A 21,664-nucleotide genomic window follows, 5' to 3' on the forward strand; every position below is an offset into this window, starting at 1 on the left:
ACCGCTTAGGCCTTACGTTTGCCTCCCATTTCGTCATTTCTAGAGATATCGCCACAAAACCTCTTGGGAGTAATCCTAGTTCAGCCCCCCACAAAATGTGATGTGAACATCCGGTGGGCGTGGCCTATTTTCTGAAATAGCGCCCCCTAGGACCATTAAAACTGTCAGCCCCAAGTCATGCTTTGACTGAGGATTATGAAATTTGGCACACTAATGTGGTGTCTCAGGACCTACAAAAAAGTCTCTTGGAGCCAAGTGCAAAGTCGCACAGGAAGTCGGCCATTTTGGTCCAAGTACTCGATTTAGTGGTTTTCGCACACGTTGTTTGGAGAGTGATGCTCCATCGCCCTTTTCACCAATCGCCTTCAAACTTCTGCTATAGACTCTTAAGACATAAAGGAAAAAATTCAACCGTCGGATTTTAAATAAGTATAAAGGTGTGGGCGTGGCTAAGCCTCAAACTTTGACCTGTCACCATGCCACTCTTTTTTTCACAGCTACCTATTGGACTCCTTTTACCCAATCGCCAGCAATCTCTGGCGAATAGCAGCTGACAAGTTGAGGTCACTTAGTCTCCAGTACTGGCAGGTTTTGAAAAAAGGCGGGGCTTTGGGAGCATGGCAAAATTCACCATCACGCCATGGCAATACGTTTGCCTCTCATTTCTTCAATTATCGTGCCATCACCACAAAATGTCTGGTGAGTGATCCTAGTCTGACCCCCAATAGATTTGGACAGCTGTAGTTTGTGGGCGTGGCCTATTTTCTGAAATGGCGCCCTCTAGGACCATTAAAACTGTCAGCCCCTAGCCATGCTTTGACTGAGGAGTGCGAAATCTGGTACACTAATGTGGTGTCTCCGGTCCTACAAAAAAGTCTCTTGGAGCCAAGTGCAAAGTCGCACAGGAAGTCGGCCATTTTGGTCCAAGTAGTCGATTTAGTGGTTTTCGCACACGTTGTTTGGAGAGTGTTACACCATTGCCCTTTTCACCAATCACCTTCAAACTTCTGCTATAGACTCTTAAGACAAAGGGGAAAAAATTCAACCTACGGATTTTAAATAAGTATAAAGGTGTGGGCGTGGCTAAGCCTCAAACTTTGACCTGTCGCCACGCCACTCTTTTTTTCACAGCTCCCTATTGGACTCCTTTTAACCAATCACCAGCAATCACTGGCAAATAGCAGCAGACAAGTTGAGGTCACTTGGTCTATAGTACTGGCAGGTTTCGAATAAAGGCGGGGCTTTGGGAGCATGGCGAAATTCGCCATCACGCCATGGAAATACGTTTGTCTCTCATTTCTTCAATCATTGTGACATCGCCACACAATTTCTGATGAGTGATCCTACTCTGACCCCTAATAGAATTGGACAGCTGAAGTTTGTGGGCGTGGCCTATTTTCTGAAATAGCGCCCCCTAGGACCATTAAAACTGTCAGCCCCAAGCGTGCTTTGACTGAGGATCACGAAATTTGGCACACTAATGTAGTGTCTCAGGACCTACAAAAAAGTCTCTTGGAGCCAAGCGCAATGTCGCACAGGAAGTCGGCCATTTTGGTCCAAGTACTCGATTTAGTGGTTTTCGCACACGTTATTAGGAGAATGATGTCTCGTCGCCCTTTCCACCGATCACCTTCAAACTCTTGCTATATACTCTTAAGACATAGAGGAAAAGATTCAACCGTCGGATTTTAAATAAGTATAAAGGTGTGGGCGTGGCTAAGCCTCAAACTTTGACCAGTCGCCATTACGTTACTTGACTCAATAACTCCCTTGTTCATGATCAGATCAATTTCAAACTTTGTCCGTGTGATCACTGACCACATCTGAAGACAGTGACAATGTAGACAGCTGGCATCACCTAAGCCCCGCCCCCTGACTACAGGAAGTCTTCTGTTTTACGGTGAAATCCCCATATTTGTCCCCTCTAATTTAGTCAACATGACACTAAGGTCATGCACTGTCTTCATGATGTTGTAATGACTATTCAGATCTGATAGCTTTTCAGAAAGGGAGGAGCTTTGATGCCATGGCGATTTCTGGCGTGACGCTGTGACCTTACGTTTGACTGTAACTTCCACAAACAGCCTCCGATTTGCCAGAGACTGAACATCACATCACCAGTGTGGTAAAGATAGAGTATCTCCTAGTGGTGAGACGTGTAATGCTGGGCTCAGAGGGGATGCTGAATCAGGGTGAGGTGTGGACGAGGAGGCCGTTCACGGTTTCTGGTGTCGGGGTGGTTGACTTTCTGTTCCGCCAGACGTGCCCTGGTGCCCCCGGCTGCCGGCCAGGATGGACAAGCGCGGAGCTGGGTTTGGAGAGCGTCGGGGATGGAGCGGAGGGGGTGCGGAAGGAGGGCGAGCAGCTTCGCTGCGAGGGCCGAACGACGCTGCTTGCAGCTTTAATTTTTTTTCTTTCTTTCTTTCTTTCTTTCTTTTTTTTTCTTCCGCGTCTTTGGATGGCCTTTAGGGGGTCTTAGCATATCCAAAAACTCACCAAATTCTGGCCCAATATAGAAAGTGCGTGAAATTTACGTATTTCACTGGCAACGTGAAAGTCGGTTAAAACATGTTTCAACAGCGCCCCCTGGAAAATTAAAAATACCCCTCCGCTTTGACCTTTTTTCATTGTAGAGCGATGAAATTTGGTACACTTGTAGATCTCAACAATACGCACAGAAAAGCCTCTTGCACCCATGGTCAATATCAAACAGGAAGTCGGCCATTTTGGACTAAAGTGGCCATTTTGACCCCGTTTTGACCATTTCTAGGGTCTATATTTGGTTGAACAGTTTGGTCATTTTTCGCACAATCGTCTCAAAAATAGTGTGCGATCGAACAGAAGCGATGGACGAATCAAATGAGACAATAAAATTGACTTTTCGTAAATACTGAAGGGGCGGGACCAGGCCTCAAAGTTCGAGCACTCGCCAAAAAAATTCAAATTGCTATAATTTCATAAATGAAAGAATTACAGTTAAAGAAATGTTCTATGTACAATCGTCATCACCCTCCGAAGACAAATGAATGGTCTATTGATGATGTCACATAAGCCCCGCCCCCTCAGGACTTAAAATGTCAAGTTTTACTGGGAAATTTTCCAAAATTCGCCCTTTCAAATAATCACCCAAAATTTGTAGCAGGTAACTGAAGACAAGATGGGGTTGCTTGGCGTCACTTTATGGGAGTTTTCTGCAGAAGGCGGGGCTGTGGCGGCGCGGCGAAGTCAGGCGTACCGCTTAGGCCTTACGTTTGCCTCCCATTTCGTCATTTCTAAAGATATCGCCACAAAACTTCTTGGGAGTGATCCTAGTCCTGCCCCCCAAAAAATGTGATGTGAAAATCCGGTGGGCGTGGCCTATTTTCTGAAATAGCGCCCTCTAGGACCATTAAAACTGTCAGCCCCAAGCCATGCTTTGACTGAGGATTACGAAATTTGGTACACTAATGTGGTGTCTCAGGACCTACAAAAAAGTCTCTTGGAGCCAAGCACCAAGTCGCACAGGAAGTCGGCCATTTTGGTCCAAGTACTCGATTTAGTGGTTTTCGCACACGTTGTTTGGAGAGTGTTGCACCATCGCCCTTTTCACCAATCACCTTCAAACTTCTGCTATAGACTCTTAAGACAAAGGGGAAAAAATTCAACCTACGGATTTTAAATAAGTATAAAGGTGTGGGCGTGGCTAAGCCTCAAACTTTGACCTGTCGCCACGCCACTCTTTTTTTCACAGCTCCCTATTGGACTCCTTTTAACCAATCATCAGCAATCACTGGCAAATAGCAGCAGACAAGTTGAGGTCACTTGGTTTATAGTACTGGCAGGTTTCGAATAAAGGCGGGGCTTTGGGAGCATGGCGAAATTCACCATCACGCCATGGAAATACGTTTGTCTCTCATTTCTTCAATCATTGTGACATCACCACACAATTTCTGATGAGTGATCTTACTCTGACCCCTAATAGAATTGGACAGCTGAAGTTTGTGGGCGTGGCCTATTTTCTGAAACAGCGCCCCCTAGGACCATTAAAACAGTCAGCCCCAAGCCATGCTTTGACTGAGGTTCACAAAATTTGGCACACTAATGTAGTGTATCAGGACCTACAAAAAAGTCTCTTGGAGCCAAGCGCAATGTCGCACAGGAGGTCGGCCATTTTGGTCCAAGTACTCAATTTAGTGGTTTTCGCACACGTTATTAGGAGAATGATATCTCCTCGCCCTTTCCACCGATCACCTTCAAACTTCTGCTATATACTCTAAAGACATAGAGGAAAAAATTCAACCGTCGGATTTTAAATAAGTATAAAGGTGTGGGCGTGGCTAAGCCTCAAACTTTGACCAGTCGCCATTACCTTATTTGACTTAACAACTCCCATGTGCATGATCAGATCAATTTCATACTTTGTCTGTGTGATCACTGACCACATCTGAAGACAGTGACAATGTGGACAGCTGACATCACCTAAGCCCCGCCCCCTGACTACAGGAAGTCTATTGTTTTATGGTGAACTGCCCATATTTGTCCCCTCTAATTTAGTCAAGATGACACTAAGGTCATGCACTGTCTTCATGATGCTGTAATGACCATTCAGACCTGATAGCTTTTCAGAAAGGGAGGGGCTTTGATGCCACGGCGAATTCTGTTCTGGTGGACGTTTCTGTTCCGCGGACGTGCCCTGGTGTCCCAGGCTGCCGGCCAGGAAGGGGCGCGGAGCTGGGTTTGGAAAGCGTCGGGGATGGAGCGAAGGGGGTACGGACGGAGGACGAGCAGCTTCACTGCGAGGGCCGAACGACGCTGCTTGCAGCTTTAATTAGGCCCGAGCAGCGAAAGCGCTGCGAAGGCCTCTTGTTTTTGCTCCGATTATTATTCTTTCTTTTTTTGTTATTCCGTGCCCCCTTTGAATGGCTTTTTGGGGACCTTAACATACCCCAAAACTCACAATATTTTGCAAACTTGTCAGGCCTGGTGAAAAATTTGATATTTTAAAGGTCCCAAAAAAATCGCAAAGAAAATGGCTGAACAGCGTCCCCTACAATGTGAAAAAAAACCCTCTCCATAAAGCTTAGTTTATCGTACAGTTATGAAATTTGGTACACTTGTAGTACTCAACAGTCCGCACAGAAAAGTCTCTTGCAAGCATGGTCAATATCAAACAGGAAGTCGGCCATTTTGGGTTGAAATGGCGATTTTTAGCCGTTTTTGCAGTTTTTAGGGTCCGTTTCTGATTGGATTGCTCGATCATTTTTCGCACGATCGTCTCAAAAATTGTGTAAAAATGCTCAGAAGGGATGGGCAAACAAAATGAGATGAGGATTCTGAGTTTTCGTATATGTTGAAGGGGCGGGGCCAGGCCTTGAAGTTTGACTACTCGCCAATTTTTTTTAAATTGCTATAACTTCATAACTGAATAGAATAAAGTTACCAAACTTTCTGTGGTCATTCATCATCCACCCACAAAGTAATATGAATGGTTGGATGATGACATCACACAAGCCCCGCCCGCTCAGGACCAAAAAGGTCAAGTTTTACTGTGAAAGGTCCCAAATTGCCCCATTTCACTTAATCACCACAAATTTGTAGCTAGTAACTCAAGACAAGTGGGGGTTGCTTGGCGTCACTTTATGGGAGTTTTCGGCAGAGGGCGGGGCTGTGGCGGCGCGGCGAAGTCAGACATACCGCCGTGGCCTTACGTTTGCCTCCCATTTCGTCATTTCTAAAGATATCGTCACGAAACTTTTTGTGAGTAATCCTAGTCTGGCCCCTCAAACAATCTGATGTCAACATCCGGTGGGCGTGGCCTATTTTCTGAAATAGCGCCCCCTAGGACCATTAAAACTGTCAGCCCCAAGCCATGCTTTGACTGAGGATTACGAAATTTGGTACACTAATGTGGTGTCTCAGGACCTACAAAAAAGTCTCTTGGAGCCTAGTGCAAAGTCGCACAGGAAGTCGGCCATTTTGGTCCAAGTACGAGATTTAGTGGTTTTCGCACACGTTGTTTGGAGAGTGATGCTCCGTCGCCCTTTTCACCATTCTCCTTCAAACTTCTGCTATGTACTCGTAAGTCATAGGGGAAAAAATTCAACCGTCGGATTTTTCAAAAGTTGAAAGGTGTGGGCGTGGCTAAGCCTCAAACTTTGACCTGCCGCCACGCCACTCTTTTTTTCACAGCTCCCTACTGGACTCCTTTTACCCAATCACCAGGATTCTGTGGGAAACAGCAGTAGACAACTTGAGGTTACTTGGTCTCCAGTACTGGCAGGTTTTGAAAAAAGGCGGGGCTTTGGGAGCATGGCGAAAATCGCCATCACGCCATGGAAATACGTTTGCCTCTCATTTCTTCAGTTATCGTGATATCGCTCCGACACTTCTGGTGAGTGATCCTAGTCTGACCTCCAAGAGAAATAGACAGCTGAAGTTTGTGGGCGTGGCCTATTCTCTTAAATAGCGCCCCCTAGGACCATTAAAACTGTCAGCCCCAAGCCATGCTTTGACTGAGGAGTACGAAATTTGGTACACTAATGTGGTGTCTCAGGACCTACAAAAAAGTCTCTTTTAGCTAAGTGCAAAGTCGCACAGGAAGTCGGCCATTTTGGTCCAAGTACGCGATTTAGTGGTTTTCGCACACGTTGTTTGGAGAGTGATGCTCCGTAGCCCTTTTCACCAATCTCCTTCAAACTTCTGCTATATACTCTTAAGACATAGGGGAAAAAATTCAACCGTCGGATTTTTCAAAAGTTGAAAGGTGTGGGCGTGGCTAAGCCTCAAACTTTGACCTGTCGCCACGCCACTCTTTTTTTCACAGCTCCCTACTGGACTCCTTTTACCCAATCACCAGGATTCTGTCGGAAACAGCAGTAGACAACTTGAGGTTACTTAGTCTCCAGTACTGGCAGGTTTTGAAAAAAGGCGGGGCTTTGGGAGCATGGCGAAAATCGCCATCACGCCATGGAAATACGTTTGCCTCTCATTTCTTCAGTTATCGTGATATCGCTACGAAACTTCTGGTGAGTGATCCTAGTCTGACCCCCAAGAGAAATAGACAGCTGAAGTTTGTGGGCGTGGCCTATTCTCTTAAATAGCGCCCCCTAGGACCATTTAAACTAATAGCCCCAAGCCATGCTTTGACTGAGGATTACGAAATTTGGTACACTAATGTGGTGTCTCAGGACCTACAAAAAAGTCTCTTGGAGCCAAGGACAAAGTCGCACAGGAAGTCGGCCATTTTGGTCCAAGTACGCGATTTAGTGGTTTTCGCACACGTTGTTTGGAGAGTGATGCTCCGTCGCCCTTTTCACCAATCACTTTCAAACTTCTGCTGTATACTCTTACGACGTAGGGGGAAAAATTCAACCGTCGGATTTTTCAAAAGTTGAAAGGTGTGGGCGTGGCTAAGCCTCAAACTTTGACCTTTCGCCATTACTTTACTTGACTTAATAACTCCCATGTGCATGATCAGATCTTTTTCAAACTTTGTCTGTGTGATCATTGACCATATCTGTAAAAAATGACAATGTGGACAGCTGACATCACCTAAGCCCCGCCCCCTGACTACAGGAAGTCTATTTTTTATGCTGAAATACCCATATTTGTCCCCTCTAATTTAGTGAACATGACACTAAGGTCATACACTGTCTTCATGATGTTGTAATGACCATTCAGATCTGATAGCTTTCCAGAAAGGGAGGGGCTTTTATGCCATGGCGAATTCTGGCGTAACGCCGTAACCTTACAATTCAATTTAATGGTGAGCTCAGAGGGGATGCTGAGTCAGGGTGAGGTGCGGACTAGGAGGCCATTTGCGGATTCTGGCGTCGGGGTGGTTGACGATTCTGTTCTGCCAGACGTGCCCTGGTGCCCCGGGCTGCTGGCCAGGCCGGAGCGGCGCAGAGCTGCGAGGGCCGAACGACGCTGCTTGCAGCTTTAATTATTCTTTCTTTCTTTTTTATTCTTAGCCCGCTTTGAACGGCTTTATGGGGACCTTAACATACCCCAAAACTCACAATATTTTGCAAACTTGTCAGGCCTGGTGAAAAATTTGATATTTTAACGGTCCCAAAAAAATCGCAAAGAAAATGGCTGAACAGCGCCCCCTACAAAGTGAAAAAAAAACCTCCCCATAAAGCTTAGTTTATCGTACAGTTATGAAATTTGGTACACTTGTAGTACTCAACAGTCCGCACAGAAAGGTCTCTTGCAAGCATGGTCAATATGAAACAGGAAGTCGGCCATTTTGGGTTGAAATGGCGATTTTTTGCCGTTTTTGCCGTTTTTAGGGTCCGTTTCTGATTGGATTGCTAAATCATTTTTCGCACGATCGTCTCAAAAATTGTGTAAAATTGCTCAGAAGGGATGGGCGAACAAAATGAGACAAGGATTCTGACTTTTCGTATATGTTGAAGGGGCGGGGCCAGGCCTCGAAGTTTGACTACTCGCCAAAAAAGTTTAACTTGCAATAACTTCATAACTGAATAGAATAGAGTTACCAAACTTTCTGTGGTCCTTCGTCATCCACCCACAAAGTAAATTGAATGGTTGGATGATGACATCACACAAGCCCCGCCCCCTCAGGACCAAAAAGGTCAAGTTTTACTGTGAAAGGTCCCAAATTGCCTCATTTCACTTAATCACCACAAATTTGTAGCTGATAACTCAAGACAAGTGGAGGTTGCTTGGCATCACTTTATGGGAGTTTTCGGCAGAGGGCAGGGCTGTGGCGGTGCGGCGAAGTCAGGCGTACCGCCGTGGCCTTACGTTTGCCTCCCATTTCGTCATTTTTAAAGATATCATCACGAAACTTCTTGTGAGTGATCCTAGTCCGGCCCCCAAAAAGATCTGATGTGAACATCAGGTGGGCGTGGCCTATTTTCTGAAATAGCGCCCCCTAGGACCATTAAAACTGTCAGCCCCAAGCCATGCTTTGACTGAGGATTACGAAATTTGGTACACTAATGTGGTGTCTCAGGACCTACAAAAAAGTCTCTTGGAGCCAAGTGCAAAGTCGCACAGGAAGTCGGCCATTTTGGTCCAAGTGCGCGATTTAGTGGTTTTCGCACACGTTGTTTGGAGAGTGATGCTCCGTCGCCCTTCTCACCAATCTCCTTCAAACTTCTGCTATATACTCTTAAGACATAGGGGAAAAAATTCAACCGTCGGATTTTTCAAAAGTTGAAAGGTGTGGGCGTGGCTAAGCCTCAAACTTTGACCTGTCGCCACGCCACTCTTTTTTTCACAGCTCCCTACTGGACTCCTTTTACCCAAACACCAGGATTCTGTGGCAAACAGCAGTAGACAACTTGAGGTTACTTCGTCTCCAGTACTGGCAGGTTTCGAAAAAAGGCGGAGCTTTGGGAGTATGGCGAAAATCGCCATCACGCCATGGAAATACGTTTGCCTCTCATTTCTTAAGTTATCGAGATATCACCTCGAAATTTGTTGTGAGTGATCCTAGTCTGACCCTCAATAGAAATGGACAGCTAAAATTTGTGGGCGTGGCCAATTTTCTGAAATAGCGCCCCCTAGGAACATTAAAACTGTCAGCCCCAAGCCATGCTTTGACTGAGGATTACGAAATTTGGTACACTAATGTGGTGTCTCAGGACCTACAAAAAAGTCTCCTGGAGCCAAGTGCAAAGTCGCACAGGAAGTCGGCCATTTTGGTCCAAGTGCGCGATTTAGTTGTTTTCGCACACGTTGTTTGGAGAGTGATGCTCCGTCGCCCTTTTCACCAATCTCCTTCAAACTTCTGCTATATACTCTTAAGACATAGGGGAAAAAATTCAACCGTCGGATTTTTCAAAAGTTGAAAGGTGTGGGCGTGGCTAAGCCTCAAACTTTGAACTGTCGCCACGCCACTCTTTTTCACAGCTCCCTACTTGACTCCTTTTACCCAAACACCAGGATTCTGTGGCAAACAGCAGTAGACAACTTGAGGTTACTTGGTCTCCAGTACTGGCAGGTTTTGAAAAAAGGCGGGGCTTTGGGAGCATGGCGAAAATCACCATCACGCCATGGAAATACGTTTGCCTCTCATTCCTTAAGTTATCGAGATATCACCTCGAAATTTGTTGTGAGTGATCCTAGTCTGACCCCCAATAGAAATGGACAGCTAAAATTTGTGGGCGTGGCCAATTTTCTGAAATAGCGCCCTCTAGGACCATTAAAACTGCCAGCCCCTAGCCATGCTTTGACTGAGGATTACGAAATTTGGTACACTAATGTGGAGTCTCAGGACCTACAAAAAAGTCTCTTGGAGCCAAGTCCAAAGTCGCACAGGAAGTCGGCCATTTTGGTCCAAGTACGCGATTTAGTTGTTTTGGTACACGTTGTTTGGAGAGTGATGCTCCGTTGCTCTTTTCACCAATCGCTTTCACACTTCTGCTATATACTCTTAAGACGTAGGGAAAAAATTCAACCGTCGGATTTTTCAAAAGTTGAAAGGTGTGGGCGTGGCTAAGCCTCAAACTTTGACCTGTCGCCACGCCACTCTTTTTTTCACAGCTCCCTACTGGACTCCTTTTACCCAATCAGCAGGAATCTCTGGCAAATAGCAGTAGACAACGTGAGGTCACTTGGTCTCCAGTACTGGCAGGTTTCAAAAAAAGGCGGGGCTTTGGGAGCATGGCGAAAATCGCCATCACGCCATGGAAATACGTTTGCCTCTCATTTCTTCAGTTATCGTGATATCACTACGAAACGTCTGGTGAGTGATCCTAGTCTGACCCCAAGAGAAATAGACAGCTGAAGTTTGTGGGCGTGGCCTATTTCCGTAAATAGCGCCCCCTAGGACCTTTTAAACTAATAGCCCCAAGCCATGCTTTGACTGAGGATTACGAAATTTGGTACACTAATGTGTTGTCTCAGGAAAAAAAGTCTCTTGGAGCCAAGTGCAAAGTCGTACAGGAAGTCGGCCATTTTGGTCCAAGTACTCAATTTAGTGGTTTTCGCAGACATTGTTTGGAGTATTATGCCCCATCGTCCTTTTCACCAATTGCCTTCAAACTCCTGCTATATCCTCTTAAGACATAGGGGAAAAAATTCAACCGTCGGATTTTTCAAAAGTTGAAAGGTGTGGGCGTGGCTAACCCTCAAACTTTGACCTTTCGCCATTAAATTTCTTGGCTTAATAACTCCCATGTGCATGATCTAATCTATATCAAACTTTGTCTGTGTGATCACTGACCACATCTGAAGACAATGCCATTGTGGACAGCTGACATCCCCTAAGTCCCGCCCTCTACTACAGGAAGTCTATTGTTTTATGGTGAAATGCCCATATTTGTCATGATCTGAAAGCTTTCCAGCGGCCCTAGATAAGTTTAACCTACAATAACTTCAAACAACGTGGTCAGAAAAGCATTACAGTTGGTCTGTGTCATCAGATCCACGAGAGTCGTAAAGGTAGAGTATGCCCTAGTTGTGAGACGTGTAATATAATGGTGTCCTCAGAGGGGATGCTGAGTCAGGGTGAGGTGCGGACGAGGTGATCGTTTGCGGTTTCTGGTGTCGGGGTGGTCGACGTTTCTGTTCCGCGGACGTGCCCTAGTGCCCCGGGCTGCCGGCCAGGCCGGAGCGGTGCGGAGCTGCGAGGGCCGAACGACGCTGCTTGCAGCTTTAATTCTTTTTTTGTTATTCCGTGCCCCCTTTGAACGGCTTTTTGGGGACCTTAACATACCCCAAAACTCACAATATTTTGCACACTTGTCAGGCCTGGTGAAAAATTTGATATTTTAAAGGTCCCAAAAAAATTGCAAAGAAAATGGCTGAACAGCGCCCCCTAGAAAGTGAAAAAAAACCCTCTCCATAAAGCTTAGTTTATCTTACAGTTATGAAATTTGGTATACTTGTAGAACTCAACAGTCCGCACAGAAAAGTCTCTTGCAAGCATGGTCAATATCAAACAGGAAGTCGGCCATTTTGGGTTGAAATGGCGATTTTTTGCTGTTTTGGCCGTTTTTAGGGTCCGTTTCTGATTGGATGTCTCGATCATTTTTCACACTATCGTCTCAAAAGTGCTGTAAAATTGCTCAGAAGGGATGGGCGAACAAAATGAGAAAGGATTCTGACTTTTCGTATATGTTGAAGGGGCGGGGCCAGGCCTCAAAGTTTGACTACTCGCCAAAAAAATATAAATTGCTATAACTTCATAACTGAATTTAACAGAGTTACAAAAATTGCTGTGGTCATTCGTCATCGGCCGACAAAGGAAATTGAGTGGTCAGATGATGACATCACACAAGCCCCGCCCCCTCTGGAGCAAAAAGGTCAAGTTTTACTGTGAAAGGTCCCAAATTGCCCCATTACACTTAATCACCACAAATTTGTAGCTGGTAACTCAAGACAAGTTGGGGTTGCTTGGCGTCACTTTATGGGAGTTTTCGGCAAAGGGCGGGGCTGTGGCGGCGCGGCGAAGTCAGGCGTACCGCCGTGGTCTTACGTTTGCCTTCCATTTCGTCATTTCTAAAGATATCGTCACGAAACTTGTTGTGAGTGATCCTAGTCCGGCCCCTCAAAATATCTGATGTGAACATCTGGTGGGCGTGGCCTATTTTCTGAAATAGCGCCCCCTAGGACCATTAAAACTGTCAGCCCCAAGCCATGCTTTGACTGAGGAGTACGAAATTTGGTACACTAATGTGGTGTCTCAGGACCTACAAAAAAGTCTCTTGGAGCCAAGTGCAAAGTTGCACAGGAAGTCGGCCATTTTGGTCCAAGTACGCAATTTAGTGGTTTTCGCACACGTTGTTTGGAGAGTGATGCTCCGTCGCCATTTTCACCAATCTCCTTCAAACGTCTGCCATCTGCTCTTAAGACATAGAGGAAAAAATTCAACCGTCGGATTTTTCAAAAGTTGAAAGGTGTGGGCGTGGCTAAGCCTCAAACTTTGACCTGTCGCCGCACCACTCTTTTTTTCACAGCTCCCTACTGGACTCCTTTTACCCAATCAGCAGGAGTCTCTGGCAAATAGCAGTAGACAACTTGAGGTCACTTGGTATCCAGTACTGGAAGGTTTCAAAAAAAGGCAGGGCTTTGGGAGCATGGCGAAAATCGCCATCACGCCATGGAAATACGTTTGCCTCTCATTTCTTCATTTATCGTGATATCGTTACGAAACTTCTTGTGAGTGATCCTAGTCTGACCACAAAGAGACATAGACAGCTGAAATTTGTGGGCGTGGCCTAATTTCTGAAATAGCGCCCCCTAGGACCATTTAAACTAATAGCCCCAAGCCATGCTTTGACTGAGGATTACGAAATTTGGTACACTAATGTGGTGTCCCAGGACCTACAAAAAAGTCTCTTGGAGCCAATCACAAAATTGCACAGGAAGTCAGCCATTTTGGTCCAAGTACGCGATTTAGTGGTTTTCGCACACGTTGTTTGGAGAGTGATGCTCCGTCGCCCTTTTCACCAATCGCCTTCAAACTTCTGCTATATACTCTTAAGGCATAGGGGAAAAAATTCAACCGTCGGATTTTTCAAAAGTTGAAAGGTGTGGGCGTGGCTAAGCCTCAAACTTTGACCTGTCGCCGCGCCACTCTTTCTTTCACAGCTCCCTACTAGACTCCTTTTACCCAATCAGCAGGAGTCTCTGGCAAATAGCAGTAGACAACTTGAGGTCACTTGGTATCCAGTACTGGAAGGTTTCAAAAAAAGGCGGGGCTTTGGGAGCATGGCGAAAATCGCCATCACGCCATGGAAATACGTTTGCCTCTCATTTCTTCATTTATCGTGATATTGTTACGAAACTTCTGGTGAGTGATCCTAGTCTGACCCCAAAGAGACATAGATAGCTGAAATATGTGGGCGTGGCCTAATTTCTGAAATAGCGCCCCCTAGGACTTTTTAAACTATTAGCCCCAAGCCATGCTTTCACTGAGGATTACGAAATTTGGTACACTAATGTGGTGTCCCAGGACCTACAAAAAAGTCTCTTGGAGCCAAGCATAAAATTGCACAGGAAGTCGGCCATTTTGGTCCAAGTACGCGATTTAGTGGTTTTCGCACACGTTGTTTGGAGAGTGATGCTCCTTCGCCCTTTTCACCAATCGCCTTCAAACTTCTGCTATATACTCTTAAGGCATAGGGGTAAAAAGTCAACCGTCGGATTTTTCAAAAGTTGAAAGGTGTGGGCGTGGCTAAGCCTCAAACTTTGACCTTTCGCCATTACTTGACTTAATAACTCCCATGTGCATGATCAGATCTTTTTCGAACTTTGTCTGTTTGATCATTGACCATATCTGTAAACAATGACAATGTGGACAGCTGACATCATCTAAGCCCCGCCCCTGACTAAAGGAAGTTATTATTTTATGCTGAAATGCCCATATTTGTCCCCTCTAATTTAGTCAACATGACACCTAGGTCATGCACTGTCTTCATGATGCTGTAATGGCCATTCAAATCTGATAGCTTTCCAGAAAGGGAGGGGCTTTGATGCCATGGCGAATTCTGGCGTAACGCCGTAACCTTACAATTCAATTTAATGGTGAGCTCAGAGGGGATGCTTAGTCAGGGTGAGGTGCGGACTAGGAGGCCATTTGCTGTTTCCGGTGACGGGATGATTGACGTTTCTGTTCTGCCAGACATGCCCTGGTGCCCCGGGCTGCCGGCCAGGCCGGAGCGGCGCGGAGCTGCGAGGGCCGAACGACGCTGCTTGCAGCTTTAATTTGTTTTCTTTTTTATAGGAAATTTGACAAATTCTTTATTTAATGAAATTTATTTTAATATTTGTAATTTTGTTTGTTAATGAGAGTAGACTACTCTGTAATAGTTTGATATACTTTTTCTTTTAAATCACAACAAATACAAGTTCAGGTATCAGGAGGTTAACATTTCTCCTGTTGTAGCTTTCCTTCATTGCCTCCCTCTTAAATGTAATTAAAGACTCCCCTAATATTTAAAGCTCTAAAAACACATTTTCTATTTGCATTGTTTGTTATATATTAATATAGAACAATTTTCTTGATATTTACTTACCTATAGCGGAGTTCAGCCGGTGAAGCCGAGTCCATCCTTGGAGAGCAACAGCTTTAACTATGTTGGCTCCGTTATCTGTTGTGATGCACACCTGGCGGTCTTTGCTCAGGTTCCATGATTCCAGTGCATCCTCCAGCCCCCGACTGATGATTTCAGCTGTGTGGTCCTCCGGAAAATATGCTGTCTGCAGGCATGTGCTTTGAAGAGTCCACTCCTTGTCCATGTAGTGTATTGTTAGACTCAAATATGGCTCAGATGAACGACTCGACCAAAGGTCAGCGGTAGTTGCAAAGAATGAAACATCTTTGAGCTCCATCTCTAGCTTTTCTCTGCGTTCATCATACAGCTGTGGCAGTGCAGTTTGAGAAAAATACTTTCGGCCAGGTATTTCGTACCTCTGGTCCAGCACTTTGATTAAATACTTAAATCCTTCTTTCTCTACTGTGTTCAGAGGCATCATGTCTTCTGCTATACAAAAACTTAAAGCTTTTGTGATGCTTTTGCTTCTCTTTGAGTTCTGTTCGTACGGTGCAACAGCTGAAAATGACGAGATGATTGATTGCTGTTTTGGTTGTGCAGCTGCACCGCCAGTGCCGGCTGGACCACTGCTAGCAGCCGCGCTAGTGCTAAGTCTACTTTGAGACAAGCTAACAAGTTGTCCGGACTCTGCTCGCATTTTCACACTCTCTGTATAATCACTTGGGTGGTATTTCTTTAGATGATTAAATAGATTCGTAGTGTTGCCAGTTTTTGAAGGCACCATTCGCCGACATACCTTGCATGTCGGCTTGATTTGCTCAACGTCACTTTTGAGATACCCGAACCACCGCCACACAACTGACGTTGAGTAACTTTTCTTCTGAACAATGTCTTCATCTCCAGAAGACAACTCCGAGTCATGACTGGGATCTACTTCGCTGTCTTCAGCTCCACGTTTGGCCATTCTGCTTATTAAACCTCTTCACCGAAGTAGCGGAGCAGGAAAAGTGTAATTGTAAATGCTTCTTCTTTTTGTTAAATGGCAGTGGAAAACCAACGCGCATGGAGGGTTGGCGCCCCCTACTTAGGCTGCAAACATCCATTATTTCTGATCAAGACTCCCAGCTGATCACCGTAATTGAACTGAAAATGATCGTGATCACAAAGTGCGATCATATGATCGCCCAGCCCTAGTGACAGCTCACAGTGATCACAGTTAAATGCACATTGGGGTGTCTGGCGCGCATGGGCGCTTGTGCGACACCGGTCGCAGGGCGATGGGTTTGGAGAGCGTCAAGGATGGAGCGGAGGGGTGTGGACGGAGGGCGAGCAGCTTTGTTGCGAGGGCCGAACGACGCTGCTTGCAGCTTTAATTTTTTTTCTTCTGCGTCTTTGAGTGGCCTTTTGGGGTTCTTAGCATATCTAAAAAGTCACCAAATTCTGGCCCAATATAGAAAGTGCATTAAATTTACGATCTTCAAAGTCGATGTGAAAATAGGTAAAAAAAATGTTTCGACAGTGCCCCCTGGAAAATTAAAAATACCCCCTCCATTTTGACCTTTTTTGTAGTAGAGTGATGAAATTTGGTACACCTGTAGAACTCAACAATATGCACAGAACAGTCTCTTGCACCCATGGTCAATATCAAACAGGAAGTCGGCCATTTTGGACTAAAGTAGCGATTTTGACCCCGTTTTGGTCATTTGTAGGGTCTATATTTGGTTGAACAGTTTGGTCATTTTTCGCACTATCATCTAAAAAAATTTCTATGGACAATCGTCATCTCCCCCCGATGACAAATGAATGGTCGATTGATGATGTCACACAAGCCCCGCCCCCTCAGGACTTAAAATGTCAAGTTTTACTAGTAAATTTTCCAAACTTTGTCCTTTCAAATAATCACCACAAATTTGTAGCAGGTAACTGAAGACAAGTTGGAGTTGCTTGGCGTCACCTTATGGGAGTTTTCTGCAGAAGGCGGGGCTGTGGCAGCGCGGCGAAGTCAGGCCTTACGTTTGCCTCCCATTTTGTCATTTCTAAAGATATCGCCATGAAATGTCTTGTGAGTGATCCTAGTTCGGCCCCCCAAAAAATCTGATGTGAAAATCCGGTGGGTGTGGCCTATTTTCTGAAATAGCGCCCCCTAGGACCATTAAAACTTGTCAGCCCCAAGCCATTCTTTGACTGAGGATTACGAAATTTGGTACACTAATGTGGTGTCTCAGGACCTACAAAAAAGTCTCTTGGAGCCAAGTGCAAAGTCGCACAGGAAGTCGGCCATTTTGGTCCAAGTAATCGATTTAGTGGTTTTCGCACACGTTTGGAGAGTGATTCTCCATCGCCCTTTTCACCAATCGCCTTCAACTTCTGCTATGTACTCTTAAGACATAGAGGAAACAATTCAGCCGTCGGATTTTAAATAAGTATAAAGGTGTGGGCGTGGCTAAGCCTCAAACTTTGACCTGTCGCCACACCACTCTTTTCCACAGCTCTCTATTGGACTCCTTTTACCCAATCACAAGGAATCTCTGGCAAATACCAGCAGAGAAGCTGAGGTCACTTGGTCTCCAGTACTGGCAGGTTTCGAAAAAAGGCGGGGCGTTGGGCGCATGGCGAAAATTGCCATCACGCCATGGAAATACGTTTGCCTCTCATTTCTTCAATTATTGTGATATCGACACAAAATTTCTGGTGATTGATCCTACTCTGACCTCCAATAGAAATAGACAGCTGAAGTTTGTGGGCGTGGCCTATTTTCTGAAATAGCGCTCCCTAGAGCCATTAAAACTGTCAGCCCCAAGCCATGCTTTGACTGAGGACCACGAAATTTGGTACACTAATGTGGTGTCTCAGGACCTACAAAAAAGACTCTTGGAGCCAAGCACAATGTCGCACAGGAGGTCGGCCATTTTGGTCCAAGTACTCGATTTAGTGGTTTTCGCTCAAGTTGTTTGGACATTGATGCCCCTTCGCCCTTTTCACCGATCACCTTCAAACTTCTGCTATGTACTCAAGACAATGGGGAAAAAAATTCAACCATCGGATTTTAAATAAGTATAAAGGTGTGGGCGTGGCTAACCCCAAGATTCCACTACCTCTGCTCCGCCCCCGCCTTCCGCAGCTGCTCGCTTCCGAACTCAATTTTTACTGGTACCCGCTCTACAACGGCTCCCGCTCCGGTGCGGAGACATGAGGTGCGCAAACAGGCATGCGCGGGACTTTCGAGATCTTGCAATACAGTCCGAGCAATAAACGCGGAAGTTAGATCCAAACACCCGTTGTGTGGGAGAAGCAGCGTAATGAACTGTTTAATCTGCCCATCATTTGTGTTGAGAGATCAGCAGTGTTTGGATCAACAAAGTGTGACTACTTTGATAGTGGGTGATGGTCACGCAGATGTGTCATGAGATTTGAAGCGTTGCTGCCTTTCACGGACTCTTTTTCTGCACGTGCTGCAAACAGGATAGCCGTCTTCTATAAACTGTCCCTCGGCATTCTTCAAATATCCAAAAGATGCCGTACTTCCAACTTTGTCTTCTTTGAGGGATAAAAAATGTCCTCCTGAGCACTGCCGTCTCCTCCTTTGGCCATTATTTCAGCTTTAGCTTCAAGAAAGTTTTGGTTGTAAACAACAAAGCGAGCATGTGCCGCCGGCAACTTCAGCAGATGAAACGGTGGCTGGTAAGGGTCACCGCGCCTACGCCGCAGCCACGGTAAACCCACCGAGATAATATAGTTTTTTTAAAAACAAGACGGTTATTATTATTGTCAACTTTTTTACCGGGGTTTACCACTACACCGGTTACCGTGACAACCCTATAACGAACATTAGCTTAAGTTCTCTGCGGCTGTTCACTGAAATTGCCGACTTAGCCAAAATTCACCCCGCTGGCTTTATAACATTATTTTATAAACAGTTTTTCACTTTACACCAAAGCTGATTTAAAAATATAAAGTCCAGATCCCTGCCAGGTTTTGTTGCTGCTCTCACACTGGGATGAGACAAGATATCTCTGAACGGCGACACTCGTACTAAATAAATAACGTAATTTTAACACGCGTAATCCAACATTGGAGCAATATTATTGTAAATAAGTATCTCGCATTTCCCTACAGTGGACGGTACCGTGCTTCCTCCATTGTGAAATATCCATCCATCCATTAGGATTATCAATATAAACACATCACATTTATTCCTGACCCTGTCTTCCTCATGGAATATATGAACGGTAATCTCACCCGGTATAAACATGTTCGCTGCAAATCTGAAGATACTTTTGAGGGCTACAAGTCCGTTTGATTGATCAAGGTAGTTTATGTTCGCCCTCAGTGTCCATCAAAGTCATTAGAAAAAAAAAACAGGTTTACCGTACATCATTGTCTGTTAGTGCAGCCAGCCGCGCAGCAAGCTGTTACCATGTTACTGTGAGATCAACAAAATAAAACAAAATAAAATGTTACAAACTAGCTTCACTGGAGTTTCAACGTGTGTAAACTTTCTTTTTGCCAACCATCATGGCAATGGTGTCATCCCGTGAGTGGCGTGGCGTCATGCGCAAAGGGTCAATAACTGACCCGACCCATCTGTGTTCTGCAGATCAGCTGAAATCCGTAATGGAGCAGGTTCTGAACTTTGCTGTGCGTGAGCTGACAAAGATTGTGGAGGCGTCATTTGATGACCTCCTGCTGGAAATCACTAAGATGGAGAAGGAGCACAAGGTGCTGGAGGAGCGGATGGGGAGGAGCAATGATCGAGGGGGAGGAGACAAGGGAAAAGGGGGAGGAGGGAGAAGGAGGGGCTCCGAGAACGATTCAGTATCGCCAAGTGGATCTGAGGATACTCGAGAGGAGCTGGCCGAGGAGTCCAAAGACACTGCGCCCACAGGAGGTCAGTGATCCTAGTTTTATTGATCCCCGATCCGCTGATTCTGATCTGGTCTGTGAAAGCTTTTTGATTAATTCTTCTTCTTTGCTGTTCTATTTTCTGTCCTTGACTCCCCCTTGTCTACCATCCATCTTCTCCCTAAGACCCAAAGCAAACCCCCATCCTCTCTGTCACTCAGGACTGGGTTCCCATTCTGGACAAAGTCTTTGGTCAGAAGTGGTGCAGTGATGTCTGGCAGATAAACAAGCCGAGCGAAGGAGGTGGCAGCAGCAGCAGCAGCGGTGGTGGTGGTGGTAGTGGGCGGAGCCTGAATGAAGGAGGGGTACACCACTCTGACCTTGTGTCTGCCCCCTCAATGATCATGCAGCCCTCCCCCTCCTCTCCCCAGCAGGATCCACGCTGGACTCCTTTGGAGGACATGGAAGTGTTTTCTCCTGACAATGATGATGCTGCAAACGTTCAGTCGAATGCCACTGTGCTGCCACCTGGACCTTCACCTGGACCCCCCACCAGCCCCTCAGGTGAAAGAACAGACACAAACACTTGTTCAAATGCAAGAACACATGTTACAGGAAAAAGGTTTTAAGGACAATTACAGATTAAAATGAATGAATCAATTATTCAGTGAGTGTGTTTAAAGTAACACAGAGCAGTTTCCTCCTCTGCCCTACTGATTAAAAGTAGGATTACAACTGTTGTGAACAACCCTGTTGTAGCTAGCGCTAAAAATGAGCTAACACCAACATGAGCCAAGTGTTACTAAATAAACCACAGATTAAAAAGATCCACACTGTTAGACAAAAACTATTTTTACTTACAAATCCAGTAGCAACAAAGCCAGGTCACCATCAGTCTGTAAGGTTCTAGCCTCCTTTAGCTTCCTCAAACTACTGTAGGCCGCGCCGATGTTTATTCTGGTCTTAGCCATTTGCTTCACCTCCAAAGACATTATGTTTATGTAGTTAGCAGACACTTTTGTCCAAAGCAACTTACATGCGATAATCAAACCATCAGGTTACCCTTAAGACCAACAACAAACACTATTCAGTCAATCCTAGGTGGCATTGAGGCAGCATAATCAATCATAGAGGGGAGCAAGCATTACTCTCTTCTTTTACTTACAGGCTCCGCCATCATGCCAACAATAACTTATTTTTCTTTTTTTTTTGTGCTTTTTATTGACAGTCGGCTGTCTGAATTAGCTAACTGCTAGCTTAACACCTAACAGCAGGTAAAGAGGTGTCCTATAGAGTAGGGCTGGGCAATTAATCGAAAATGTATTATCAAAATTTCTGACTCTTATCGAGAAAATTTTCCCATGTCAATAAATTTGTTAACAAAAAAAGAAAAGATGTGTGTAGGTTGGCAACAATCATGTTCATTTAAGAAGCTATACCACCTTGAGTCACGTAAAAATATGGCTCAACGTAATACATGTGACAGCCCCATCTAGTTGACAACTTTTGTTTCTGCACATACCTGTAGTTATCGTCCATTTATCGTTATCAAGGTGAAAGCCTCAATATATCGTGATGTTGATTTTTAGGCCGAATCGCCCAGCCCTACTACAGAGCATCTTCTCACGCCACAAAACTGTTAAGTGCAGCATCTGGCCAGTAGAGTGCTGCAGAGTGGTGTCAAATATGAAACTGGTCAAGTTTCTAACTCAATCACTGAGATCAATGTTTAAAGCTCTAGCTCAATGTTTACAAACACTGTTTAGTGTTACTTTAAAGCTGCTATAGCTAATTTAGAAAACAAATTAGCTTAAAGGTGTGGTTTACTCATTTAATCAATACATTTGCAGTGATCTCTAATCTCATCA

General features: G+C 45.2%; 1 protein-coding gene across 2 annotated transcripts in view; it reads left to right on the forward strand.

The window, feature by feature from the left end:
• Positions 1-21,664, forward strand: part of LOC107373399 (uncharacterized) — a 74,119-nt gene that overhangs the window by 29,621 nt on the left and 22,834 nt on the right. For both annotated transcript variants that reach the window (XM_054735448.2, XM_054735449.2), the window contains exons 2-3: positions 19,552-19,842; positions 19,983-20,360. In XM_054735448.2, coding sequence (XP_054591423.1) covers positions 19,552-19,842; positions 19,983-20,360 — 669 coding nt within the window. The remainder of the gene's footprint in view (positions 1-19,551; positions 19,843-19,982; positions 20,361-21,664) is intronic.

This window comes from Nothobranchius furzeri, chromosome 5 (assembly GCF_043380555.1).
Source record: "Nothobranchius furzeri strain GRZ-AD chromosome 5, NfurGRZ-RIMD1, whole genome shotgun sequence".
NCBI classification, from domain to species: Eukaryota; Metazoa; Chordata; class Actinopteri; order Cyprinodontiformes; family Nothobranchiidae; genus Nothobranchius; species Nothobranchius furzeri.